Source organism: Mustelus asterias, chromosome 9 (genome assembly GCF_964213995.1).
Source record: "Mustelus asterias chromosome 9, sMusAst1.hap1.1, whole genome shotgun sequence".
Classification (NCBI taxonomy): Eukaryota; Metazoa; Chordata; class Chondrichthyes; order Carcharhiniformes; family Triakidae; genus Mustelus; species Mustelus asterias.
In genome coordinates this window covers 98,635,031-98,647,542 of record NC_135809.1, presented here as the reverse complement: position 1 = coordinate 98,647,542, position 12,512 = coordinate 98,635,031, and the positions used below count along the sequence as shown (strand labels likewise).

At 39.2% G+C, this 12,512-nt stretch overlaps 1 protein-coding gene across 4 annotated transcripts in view; it reads right to left on the bottom strand.

Annotated features, from left to right (window-relative positions):
* Positions 1-12,512, bottom strand: part of mob2a (MOB kinase activator 2a) — a 221,389-nt gene that overhangs the window by 35,372 nt on the left and 173,505 nt on the right. The window contains exon 1 of one of the 4 annotated variants that reach the window (XM_078220647.1): positions 2,269-2,428. The exons of the other annotated variants lie outside the window; for them this stretch is intronic. Within the exon in view, the coding sequence (XP_078076773.1) occupies positions 2,269-2,375 (107 nt within the window). The 5' untranslated portion in view covers positions 2,376-2,428. Of the gene's footprint in view, positions 1-2,268; positions 2,429-12,512 lie in introns of those variants that run through there. 4 annotated transcript variants of the gene reach the window in all.

Here is a 12,512-nt window from a genome sequence, read left to right as displayed (position 1 = left end):
TTCCACAGGACCATAAAGCGGCTTCAAAGTTGTACCGACACAAATGCTTTTGCAAGTAGGTTTTTTAAGAAAGGAGCCTAATCGAGCAACTCCATATAATCATAGGTTTGTACTGAGAATGTTTCACTGCAACTTGCATTTTAGTACTCTTCAGATAGATTAGTTGGAAACCTGCTTTGAAATTTATCTTGCTACAAATGCAATATCTGTGACTAAGATGGTGCAGCTTTGAGTAGCACTTTGCAAAACCTACCACTAAACTTCAGTAAGGATATATGGCATGCCTTGACACCTCAAATTCAAATGAAACTATAGAAAATATGACAGTATGGACAACCAAAAATCCTTAAAATTATGCTGCATGTGGAATTCTATATCATTTTCTTAACCCAAAATACTCCATGACAGAAAACAAATATTTTACAAGCTGCAGGCTGTACATAAGCTTATATACATGATGCTGCAATGGTTTTGGCTGCAGGCCAGTGTTTACACTATTTACATAAGATAACTTCTGACAGTATATTTTATTGATCCATTAAGTCTGTCACAGCTACTTAATACAATGGTAGCTAGAGCGCCTTTGTATGGGTAATAAATCTTGTAATCAAACAGACCTTGCCCATCATATAAAGAGAAGAACCGTCATTCCTGTCGCAGGTGGGAAGACAGCTGCTGAGATCCCTATCTGCGCACATAACTTTCTCTAAGCAAAGGAATAAGACCACCTGATCAGCAGTAAAGTTAACTGAATTTGAAACAGTTTGAAATCTTTGTATTGAGAAATATTCCAATGATCACAATTCCATTAGCCCAAGCACTAGACAATGAGTGTGTCTGGCAATGCATAATGCAGGTATTCAGGCAGGAAAATAAGGTTATCATTTAGTAGACTACCTCCTTAAATCTGCCCATATAAACCACCCCTCTGCCCTATGCTGACTGAATAACCATTGGCATTAACAGTCTTCAAAACGAAAATTTAAATCTGTTTATATTAAGTAATCCTGATACCACTCAGAAACATGGACTGATGTCCAAACTAATGTCCTACAAGTTTTAGAGTTACATTTACAATAGCTGTACTTCTGCACTAATAATGTATTTATGAACTCAGCCAAAGTTGCTCTGAGCAAATTTGGGAATGATATTTGGCTCACCCAAAGATTCAGTAACAGAGAGTTCACACAAAATGTGAAGTACAGAAGCTTAATTCATTGAAAAGGATTGTGGGGTTTTGGTGAATATAATGCAGTCATTCACAGATCATGTGGTCAGTAAGCTGTCTATAAGGCACACAACACTCCCAAGTTGTTCCTAGCTGGTGCCAGGACACTGGGGTAAATTCTTGCAGTTTGACCATTTTGCTTAGGCAATATCAAGCATATTCAGTAACTTTGGCTCATGAACACCAAACTCTGCACCGAAGTGTCAAATTTTACTGATTCAAGATTGATACTTTGAGCAGCATAATTCAAATACTCAACCCGTACCAAAGTGATATAAAGCAAACACTTCTGAACCAACATTCGATAGATCCATGGCTAGTTCTACAGAAATGTTGCATTTCTTTAAATTCTGGAGGTAATAGCTTCAACCAAAATCAGGTGCAACTGTTAGTTGGGATTTCAACTATCCAAGGTCAAGCTCAATCTATTTTGAAGATTTCAACATGCAGTTCACATGCACAAACTGTAAAGTGAACTTTAGTCTCTCAGATACTTTCCAGAGTATCAATAACTAAATGCTGGTTGTTGCAATGGCAGGCTCCATTGCTGTCATCATAGTCTACGTACTATTCCAGGTATAGTCACAAAATTAGCAGATACTGAAGACACTTTCAGTGGGGAAGTTAAATATTTACTGCACCATTTAACAATTTCTCTTCACTTGTTGGTCCAACAGTTTGCATAGTATCACTCAAAGAGATTATTCAGGAAATTAATTCATTCTTGATGTACAGAAAAATACATAGCATGCTGCATGATGTTGACGTTCTACTACAGTAAGCTTAATAAAACGTTACATTACATCAATTAACGTTACATCACATCAATTTATGTCATTTGCAAATCAATCATATGGGAGATAACTGTGCCTTGCATCTGGGTTAAAACATTAATAAGTAGTTTACAGATTAATACCTAGTCACTTGCTTAAGTTAGCTATAATGATATCAGTTAAGAAATAAATCAAACTATAACAAACTTTACCATATTTTTCCCTCCTCCTGACCCTTAAGTTTTTTTTATAAAAGTGTGCCTCTACCTCAGGACTTTTCCCATGGCTTGAAGAACCATCTTGTAACTCACTCCTGTTTTCTGTTGTCCAAGTAATGACCTATCTTCACCATGGTTTAAATAATCTCCCACCATGATAGTTTCTCAGCGTTCAGACCTCCTTTGTCTCTCTATAACTCAAACTAGTCAAACCACATTCACATTTACATCAGCATTGAGCTTCAAACAACCTTTGCTTTCATCCAATCAGAAGTGCTTGGATTTGGCATGAAAGGACAAGTAATTCACTGATTCCATCAACAGCTAGGACGATAAATCTAGGGAGCGTCTACAAAGAGAAGGAAAACCTTCAGGCATATGACTGAAAACAGCTGTTCCGAATTTAAAAGATACCAGAGTAGGAACCAACTTCTGCATCAGTACCCTTCCCACATCTAAACTAATCATCTTGGTGATTATTAGAACATTTGCGGTCACTTTTCCAGCAAGATTTCTTACTTCCTTCCCCCAAATTCTTTTCAGCCTGTTTCCCCTCCCTTTCCTACTTTTCAAAAGGGTGAACATTTTCCTTGCTGTAAGTACAAGCATAGCGTGTGACAATCTTTGCTACAATACACCTCAAATGTTTAGAAGTTGTACTAATCAACCTCTAGTCAGCTTCTTATCTTTCCATGGCATGTTGGCAATCTGCCGCTTACCACAATTTTAAACTTAAAATTGATTACATCAAAATTATAATGTTAATATAACCTAACCATGTTCAACTAAGCAACAAATTAATTCATGAAGCCACTTCCAAGATGTGGAATCAGAGGAAGATCTTGCACACACGCAAAGAAAAAAAACGTTTTACCTCAAATATCGCATTTTCAACCACCTGGATCAATTTCAATTTTGTCTAAAGGCAGACTTAAGAGCTGGTTTTATTCGGAGCAAAATGAAACTCATGGACATCATGTTGTAGATTTGCATTCAGTACTAAAAGCCCCAAGCTCTTGGCTTATATGCAAGCCGGCTGTAGACTGGCGATTTCCCTGAAGTTTGACCATTGTAACTTTACATGACAAATTAATTAAATCTCTTTTTAAACAACACTTTTTTATGTAGAATACAAATAACATATTCCACATTGTAGAATATACACATAGCAGAAACAGAAAATATTTGGAATTGTAATACAGTTTAACTGATAGAGGGAAGCAATATAGTAAACTTCTACTCCTGTGAACTTTTAGAGTTGAAAAAGCCTTGCTGAGGACATGATCAATCTCTTCATTGAAAAATAATCTGAAGTTCTTTTCCAAAGACATAAATGCATGACACGGTTTTCATTGCAATACACCTTGCCAATTATATAGAAATGGAAGTTCAGAATTTCTCAGAGCATTCAATTTCACAATGTATCTAGATTCCACTTAGGAGGTCTATTAAAGCTTAGATACTTCCAGTTTTCAATGAAGCTGAAAGGCCATGCAGAATATACACAAGGCTGGATGCCAATACAGAAACTAATGTAAATCAAGTTCAAGTTAAAAAAAAAGATAATAGTTTCCTTAAAAGGTGAGTAGGTAAGTAATTTTCTCTTCTGCTGGGGGAAAAAATATGTTGGGCAAATAAACCTCTTGTATCTCTAACTCTGGTTTCTGAAACTTAATTTTAATCACTCCACCAGCGGCAGCCATGCTTTCAGTTGTCTGGGCTCCAAGTGTCAAGCTCTGAAATTCCCTCCTTAAACCTCTCTGCCTCACTCCACCTTTAAGACACTCCTTAAAAAGATACTTATCTGACCAAGCTCTTAGATCATCTGCCCTAATTTCTTCTTATGTGACATGGTATCAAAGTCTGTTGATAATGCTTCCATGTGGTGCCTTAGGATATTTTGCCGTTGACCACTGAGCTGAGCTATTCCCATCACCCAGCCAGTGAAACAACGGGGGGGGGGGGGGGGGGGGGGGGGGGATCAAGGCTGGGAGCTCAAATGTTTACAATTTATATAAATGACTTGGATGAAGGGACAGTTGCCAAATTTGCTGACGACACAAAGTAGGAAAGTAGATTATGAAGCGAACATAAGGGGGCCGCAAAACGATATAGATAAGTTGCAAACGGACAAAGATCTGGCAAATGGAGTATAAAGTGAGCAAATGTGAAATTCTCCATTTTGGCAGGAAGAATAAAAAAGCATACGATCTAAATAGTGAGAGATAGCAGAGGGATCTGGGTGTCTTGGTGCACGAATCACCAAAGGTTAGTACACAGGTACAGCAAGTAATTAGGAAAGCATCATTTGCTGCAAGGGGAATTTAATACAAAAGTGGGGAGGTTATGATTCAGTTGTGCAGTTCATGAATGGGACCGCATCTGGAGTATTGTGTACAGTATTGGTCAACTTATTTAAAGAAGGGTGTAAATACGTTGGAAGCAGTTAGAAGGTTTACCAGACTAATACCCTGGAATGGGTGGGTTGCCTTATAAAGGAAAAGGTTGTTCAGGCTAGGCTTGTATCTGCTGGAGTAATGGGCAAATTGATTGAAACTGTAAGACCCTGAAGGAGATTGATTGGGGGGAAGGGGATGTTTTGTCTTCTTATGGGAGAATCTACAACCAGGGGTCACTGTCCAAAAATAAGGGGTCACCCATTTAAAATGGAGATGAATTAATTTCTCTGAAGCAGAAGCTTTGAATATTTTTAAGGTAGAGGTGGATAGATTATTAAACAAGGAGTGATAATAACTATTAGATCAGCTATGATCTTATTAAATGGCAGAGTGGGCTGGAGGGGCTGAATGACCTACTCCTTGTTCGTATATAACCTTGGTATCATAGTTGACCACGTATTCACGCCATCACTAAGACTGCCAACTTCCACCTCCATAACATCAACTTTTCCCTCATCATAGTTCATCAACTGCTGAAATTCTCATTCATGCATGTTACCTTTAGACTAGATTGTTCCAACACACTTACAGCTGGTCCATAGAATCCCTATAATGCAGAGGAATGCTATTCAGCCCATTGAAACTGTACCGACTCTCCGAAAGAGCATCTTACCCAGGCCCATCCCTCCAATCCACATAACCAGCACATCTTTGGACTGTGGATGGAAACTGGAGCACACGGAGGAAATCCACACGTACACTGGGAGAATGTGTAAATTCCCCACAGACACAATCATCCTAGGCCAGAATCAAACCCGGGTCCATGACACTCTGCTACCCTAAAGGTTGCCCATATTCTACCCTCGAGATCATCCAAAACTTAGCTGCTTGTGTCTTAACTCGCACCTAGACCATTTTGCCCATCACCCCTGTGCTCGTTAAATTACATTGGTTCCTGGTCAAGATTTTAAAATTTTAATCCTGGTTTTCTAATCGCTCCTTGACCCTCCATATCTGTGCAATTTCTTCCAGTCCCACAACTTGAGTTTTCTGCACTCATCTTTTTCTGGCAGCTTGGTACCTTCCTAATTTTAATTGCTCCACCATTAGGGGGCTATGCCTTCAGCTGCCTGGGCCCTGAACTCTGGAATTCCCTCCCTAAATCTCTCTGCCACTCTATCTCACTTTCATCCTTTTAGACATTCTTTGACCAAGCTTTTAGTCAGCTAATCTAATATCACCGTGTGTGCACGCTTTATAATAATCAAGTGAAGCATTTTTTAAAATAATCTTCAAGTTGCTTATTTTTGTACCACTCCGACAAGCCATTTATTCATGGAAGGAATTTTTGATCCAGATCCCATCCTCAAGGTGTTCACAACATGCACGCTCCAATGGGGATCACTGAAGCAAGCTTGGTAATCCAGGTTCCTTACCACACCCTTCCCATCTCCTTTCCTAGCCTAGGGCAATGCATAAATTGCAGCTGCTTGCAAGTTGAAGCAAGAAGTTAAAAGTAATTCACAGCTAAAGTTGGAAGCAGCAGTCTAACAGCACAGAGACCATCAAAAAGTTGACAATACCATATCAACTCAGTTAGCTGGACGGCTGGTTTGTGATGTTGATCAAAAAGTTGATAATTATGTTCTCTGCCGTATTAGCTCAGTTGGCTGGATAGCCGGTTTGTGATGTGAAGCAACGCCAACAACATGGGTTCAAATCCTGTTCGCCACCAGACAACTCTGTCTCAAAGGGAAAAACAGCCCATGGTCCTCTGGGAGTATGGCTTATTCTTTGTCATCTCATCGCACTCTGGGTACCCCAACATAAAGATTTTCTCTTAGATCGCTCCTCTTCATGATCAACATTTAGCCCCTTTAGCAAAACTACCCTGAAGTACAAGGCCAGCTTTTATTCTGTTACCAAACTCTACCTGTCCACCATTTCTTCTGATATCCCCAATGCATTCAACAATGTATCCTGCATTACTGTTCATTTACAGCTCAATAAAGACCATCAATGTGATTGATTTCAGCTTCCACCACAAACCCTGCTTTCTTAATATTTATCTCACCATCAAATCATCTCTGTAATCACCTCCAGTTCTACATTACGTCCTCAATGCTCTATTTTGCTCACTCAAGATCCTTCAGGGTTTTTCTATAGCATTGTCCACTCCCACACGAATGCCAGATTCATGTGAACAATAATGTTTGTGTTTAGAAAAATGCATATACATATTAAATAATGATTTTTACATCCCGAAATGAGACGAGACAAAAATATTCACAGTATGGCATAACAAAATGCATCTCCCATATATAAAATATTTGCATAGTACAGCCAAAGATGGATTTATTGGGAAATCATGCTATGCTGTTGAGGCCAGATGCTACACCGGATGCTGAGATCAGGTAACTTAGCACCAGACCAAGTATCAAAATGAGACCTTCAAACCTGTCTTAGCACAAATAGATCTGAAGGCCTCAGATGGAACTCAATTCAAACCAGATTTCTACCTTGCCAGAAAGCACATAGCATTTGCAGAAAGATCATATGTTGTCAAATTCCTCGACACACTTTATCTAACTAGACATACACAAAAACTAGCTTGGAAAAGGTTCCAGAGGGCTACCAATTTTCATGGAACCTTAAAAAAAGCATTTCGTTCTTCTGTTTAATTGTGACAAAACAGCTGGTAAAGAAAAAAAAATGTTCCTAAATTCCTCAAAATGGACCAAAATTGAACATTTCAATAATGTGCTCAGTCAAAAGTCATAAAACAAGAAAACCTACAGTGGAACACAATTAATTACTGGGATCACTGATTTACTGTAGTTGGCTGGTTAAATACAATTTTTATTACATGGGATTCCAGGATTTTTTAAACACTCTTCAATCAGAACTGCGTTATTTTTCCAATTAGGAAATTCTTTGTGCAATATATGTGAAAGAGAATATGTATCGTCCTACTTGATAGGATTGCAGTTCAACAGGATGGTTTCACTCAAGAGAACTCCCACCTTCTACTTTTGAGTCAGACAGTGCATATTTTGTGAAGAACAGAGTGTGCACAGTGCAGTCATGCCAGGACATGCTCAAGCTCACATCTGTCTAAACTACTCGACCAGACAGGTTGAAACAGGAATAGAATTTTTTTTCAAAAAATGCATTTCATAGAGAACCACGCATGAACTGGCTTCTTTCAGCTTTTTCTCCCTCTGTGTAAACACAGCCAGCAGAAACTTGCTCAAGGCAACACAGTGGTCTAAAGGAAGGTAAACTGATACAAACCATACGGGAGTAAAAATGAAACAAACACCACAAGCAGCACAATGCTCCAAGTGTGCTACTCTATAGTTTTTGGAATTCATACGTAATTTTTCAGAAAGCTGTGGGCAGTGCAGCAGCATGGTTGGCAAGTACATTACCCTCAAACTCCAGAACTACCTATGAACTCAATCTGTCTGATTGTTCTAAACTTAAAATACAAGAATGCCGACAAATTGCCCCTTCAGGTGAAGCGAGTGCAGAATCGTACAGCGATACAGCACTGAAGGTTATTTGGCCCATCATGCCTGAGCTGGTTTGTTGAAAGATCTGTCAATTTATATATATTTTTTCCAGCATTTATCTGATTGAGTTTTTAAAGCAGCAATTCAATCTGCTTCCACCATCCTTTCAGGCAATGCATCCAAGGTCACAACAATTTGCTGTATATAATTTCACCTCTAGTTTCTTTGCCTATTATCGTCAGCCTATCTTTTCTGATCACGGGAAGTAGTTTCTCTTCACTTATTCTATCAAATCCATTGGTGGTTCTGAACACCTCTGGTAAAGCTCTTAGTAACCTTCCCAAAGAAGAGAGACCAATTCCAGATTCTCCACTTTTTCCACAACTGAGGTCTCCCATCCCTTATACTATTCAGCACTCTCTCCAAACCATTGTTATCCTTCTCAAATGGGAAATAATACTACTGAGGCCCAACCATGAAAGGTTTAGCATAACCTCCTTACTTTTGCACTCTCCGGCTTCATTACTAAAGCCAAGAATGCCATATGCTTTTTATAAGAAGCTGCCTTCTCAACTTGTGCTGTCAAATGATTTGTGCGCACACACCTCACGGTGTCTCTGTTCCAAAACCCCCTTCAAAATTATACTATTTAGTTCATACTGCCTCCCCTCATTCTTGTCAAAATTAATCATGACAGTCTGTTAAATTTCATCTGCCATGTGTCTGGAATTTGCTGCCCGAGTTGGTGGTGGATGCAGAGACCCTAAACTCTTACAAAATACCTTAAGTGCTGTAAGCTGCAGGCTTATGGGCCACATGCAGGAAGATGGGATTAGAAAGGGCACCGGGATGTCGTTGGGTCGGCATGGACAATTTGCCAAGTGGTCCCTTTCTGTGCTATATCATCACCATGGTACTTGCCCATCTATATCCCCCTGAATGTCTGTTACTATCCTCATCATTATTATACTATATTGCCAAGTTCTGCAAACTTAGATATAATGCCATATACATCCAAATCCAGGTCATCAATATATACCAAAAAGAACAGTGTTTTTAATACCAGCCCCCATGGAAAACCACTGTATACTTCTCTCTGGTCTGAAAACCAATTGCTCAACACTACTATCATCTTCACTTTATGTGCCTTAGCCAGGTTGGCAGTGGCTATTAATGTCAAGGATGTTTAGATATGGTACATTGTCAAAAGCCTTTTGAAAGTCCATATACGCGTGAACCATAGTGCCTTCATCTGCCCTCTCTTCAAAAAAAAATCAAATCAAGTTAATTGAACACCATTTGCTTTCAACAAATTGATGCTGACTTCCATGCATTACACAATAAGAAGTCTCACAACACCAGGTTAAAGTTCAACAGGTTTATTTGGTAGCAAAAGCCACTAGCTTTCGGAGCGCTGTCCCTTCGTCAGATGAGTGGGAGTTCTATTCACAGACAGGGCATATAAAGACACAAACTCAATTTACAAAATAATGATTGAAATGCAAGTCTTTACAGGTAATCAAGTCTTAAAGGTACAGACAACGTGAATGGAGAGAGCGTTAAGCACAGGTTAAAGAGATGTGTATTGTCTCCAGACAGGACAGTTAGTGAGATTTTGCAAGCCCAGGTAAGTCGTGGGGGTAACAGATAGCGTGACATGAACCCAAGATCCCGGTTGAGGCCATCCTCATGTGTGCGGAACTTGGCTATCAGTCTCTGCTCAGCGACTCTGCGCTGTCGTGTGTCGTGAAGGCCACCTTGGAGAATGCTTACCCGAAGATCAGAGGCCGAATACCCGTGACCGCTGATGTGTTCCCCAACAGGAAGAGTTCAACAGATTTTCCTTAAATTAATCTCCAAGCCCACGAAGGATTCATTTAAGGAAAATCTGTTGAACCTCTTCCTGTTGGGGAACACATCAGCGGTCACGGGCATTCGGCCTCTGATCTTCGGGTAAGAGTTCTCCAAGGCGGCCTTCACAACACATGACAGCGCAGAGTCGCTGAGCAGAGACTGATAGCCAAGTTCCGCCCACGAGGACAGCCTCAACCGGGATCTTGGGTTCACACTACCGGGATCTTGGGTTCACACTATCTGTAACCCCCATGACTTGCCTGGGCTTGCAAAATCTCACTAACTGTTCTGTCTGGAGGCAATACACATCTCTTTAACCTGTGCTTAACGCTCTCTCCACTCACATTGTCTGTACCTTTAAGACTTGATTACCTGTAAAGACTCGCATTCCAACCATTAATTTGTAAATTGAGTTTGTGTCTTTATATGCCCTGTTTGTGAACAGAACTCCCACTCACCTGACGAAGGAGCAGCGCTCCGAAAGCTAGTGGCATTTGCTACCAAATAAACCTGTTGGACTTTAACCTGGTGTTGTGAGACTTCTTACTGTGTTTACCCCAGTCCAACGCCGGCATCTCCACATTCCATGTATTAGCCATAATAGAACATTGGCTTTGCAGAAACCCACAAGTGGATTTATTCCTTCCAGAGTGAGATTAATTAATGGAAAGGGGACAACGCCTAGTTCTCATTTTTATTAAAATCTTAATAGGAATACTAAATGTAAAAAGGAATATATCCATTTTACTTAATTGATACAAAACTTGTCCTGTTTGTATGCAGAATGTTGTTGATAATATTTTTGGACCTCAGCACTGCAACATGAAATAGGTCACTTGTGCAGTCATTGGCTATGTATGTTGCCAGATATAAAATTATTGGAATGGGTGCATTGTACTAGCGAATTTAATAAAATCTGTGACATATGCCAGCTATTTCAGGAATGAAACCCCTAAATTAACAAACTTGTTTCCCCAAACAGTGCACAACCTGAGATTAAAAGTGCAAGATCCAGTGGCTAACATGCTTCTGTCCTAACATCTGTATTGGGATAGGTAAACTATGCTTTCACTGACGAGAGTGTTAGACAATAGAAGCTACACTTTACATAAAAATCCATATCACAGTGAAAAGTGCAGGATTTCCTTTTCTTTTGAGTGACGAGTCTTCAATTGCTGACGGATTTGCATGGAGGGGTGGCAGAGAAAATAAAACCACTCAGGAAGGGGTCTCCACATGATTGGAATAGCAACATCAATTACACTTCCAAATGTAAAATTTACACACCATTATTTTATTCAGAAAGGAAAACAAATGCTGTCCTTCTACCTTTGTTCAGCATCTTGGGGTAACCCAGATGTTTGGACAGAAGCATGCTAGCTACTGGACCTTGTACTGTTAATCCCGGGCTGTGTACTGCTTGAGCAATAATTATGTTAATTAAGGGGTTTCATTCCTCAAATAACTGCCACATGTCATACATTTTATTAAATTCACTACTATGATGCAGACAATCCAACAATTTTATACCCGGTAACATACATAATCAATGACTGCACAACTAACATATTTCATGTTGCAGTGATTATTTAAAAAATGTTACGCACAAACAGGGCACATTTTGCATCAAGTAAAATGTAATGTATATTTTTTAATATGTCAGCTACTTAAGATTTTTTTTCATTATTTCCAATAGTTTAACAAATTGTTATTCTGGTCAGATATTTGCAGTTCCTAGAAAAACCTTCTATCTGCGTCAATTTGATTTCAAGTTAGAGTGTGATAAGGCAACAATTTAAGTGAACGCATTGCACAATAGTTGTAGGCATATTGAACTTGATTCACTGCAATCATTTCCCTTCAGCGATACCCATCAGAATAAATTGAAAACTTGTCATATTTCATGATACAAGAGACTCTAAATTTAGCAATAAAGGAAGAAGAAAAATGAAAGTAATCAAAACATTTCCCTTTGTTAGGGAACACGAAGGCAAGGGAGGACATTGGATAAGGAAATGGATTAGTCTCTGTAGTGGTATATCACATGATGGAATGGGCTGCTATTGCTCCAAGAGCAGCCCTATGAACATACATGGTATGGTAACAGATCATACCCTGGCAAGTCAGTATAAAGATGGGGACAAATTTTGCACAATTCAACATTTGTTTCCATGTTAAAGCCAATTCAACACATCTTTATAATTAGTAAGTACACAAGTCATTCCTTGATTGCAACAACTTCACCAACAAATATGCATAAGTATGTCTAGGGTTCCTTGTCTTCATATCACTTTCTCCTACAATCTTCAAACAGGTGATTATTTGCGTACAATGTTTCCGAATACTGTAGGTGGGTTTCCGTAACTTTTTAAAATGTAGGTTCTTTCATCTTATGGCAGGATAGAAATACCAGATAACTACATCCCAACATAAATACAAACTGTACAATAACAATCTGAAAATCAAAGCACAAATCAGCATCAACTCTTGGGTGTCCAAAGTCAGCTCTAAACTAGTGGACTCCA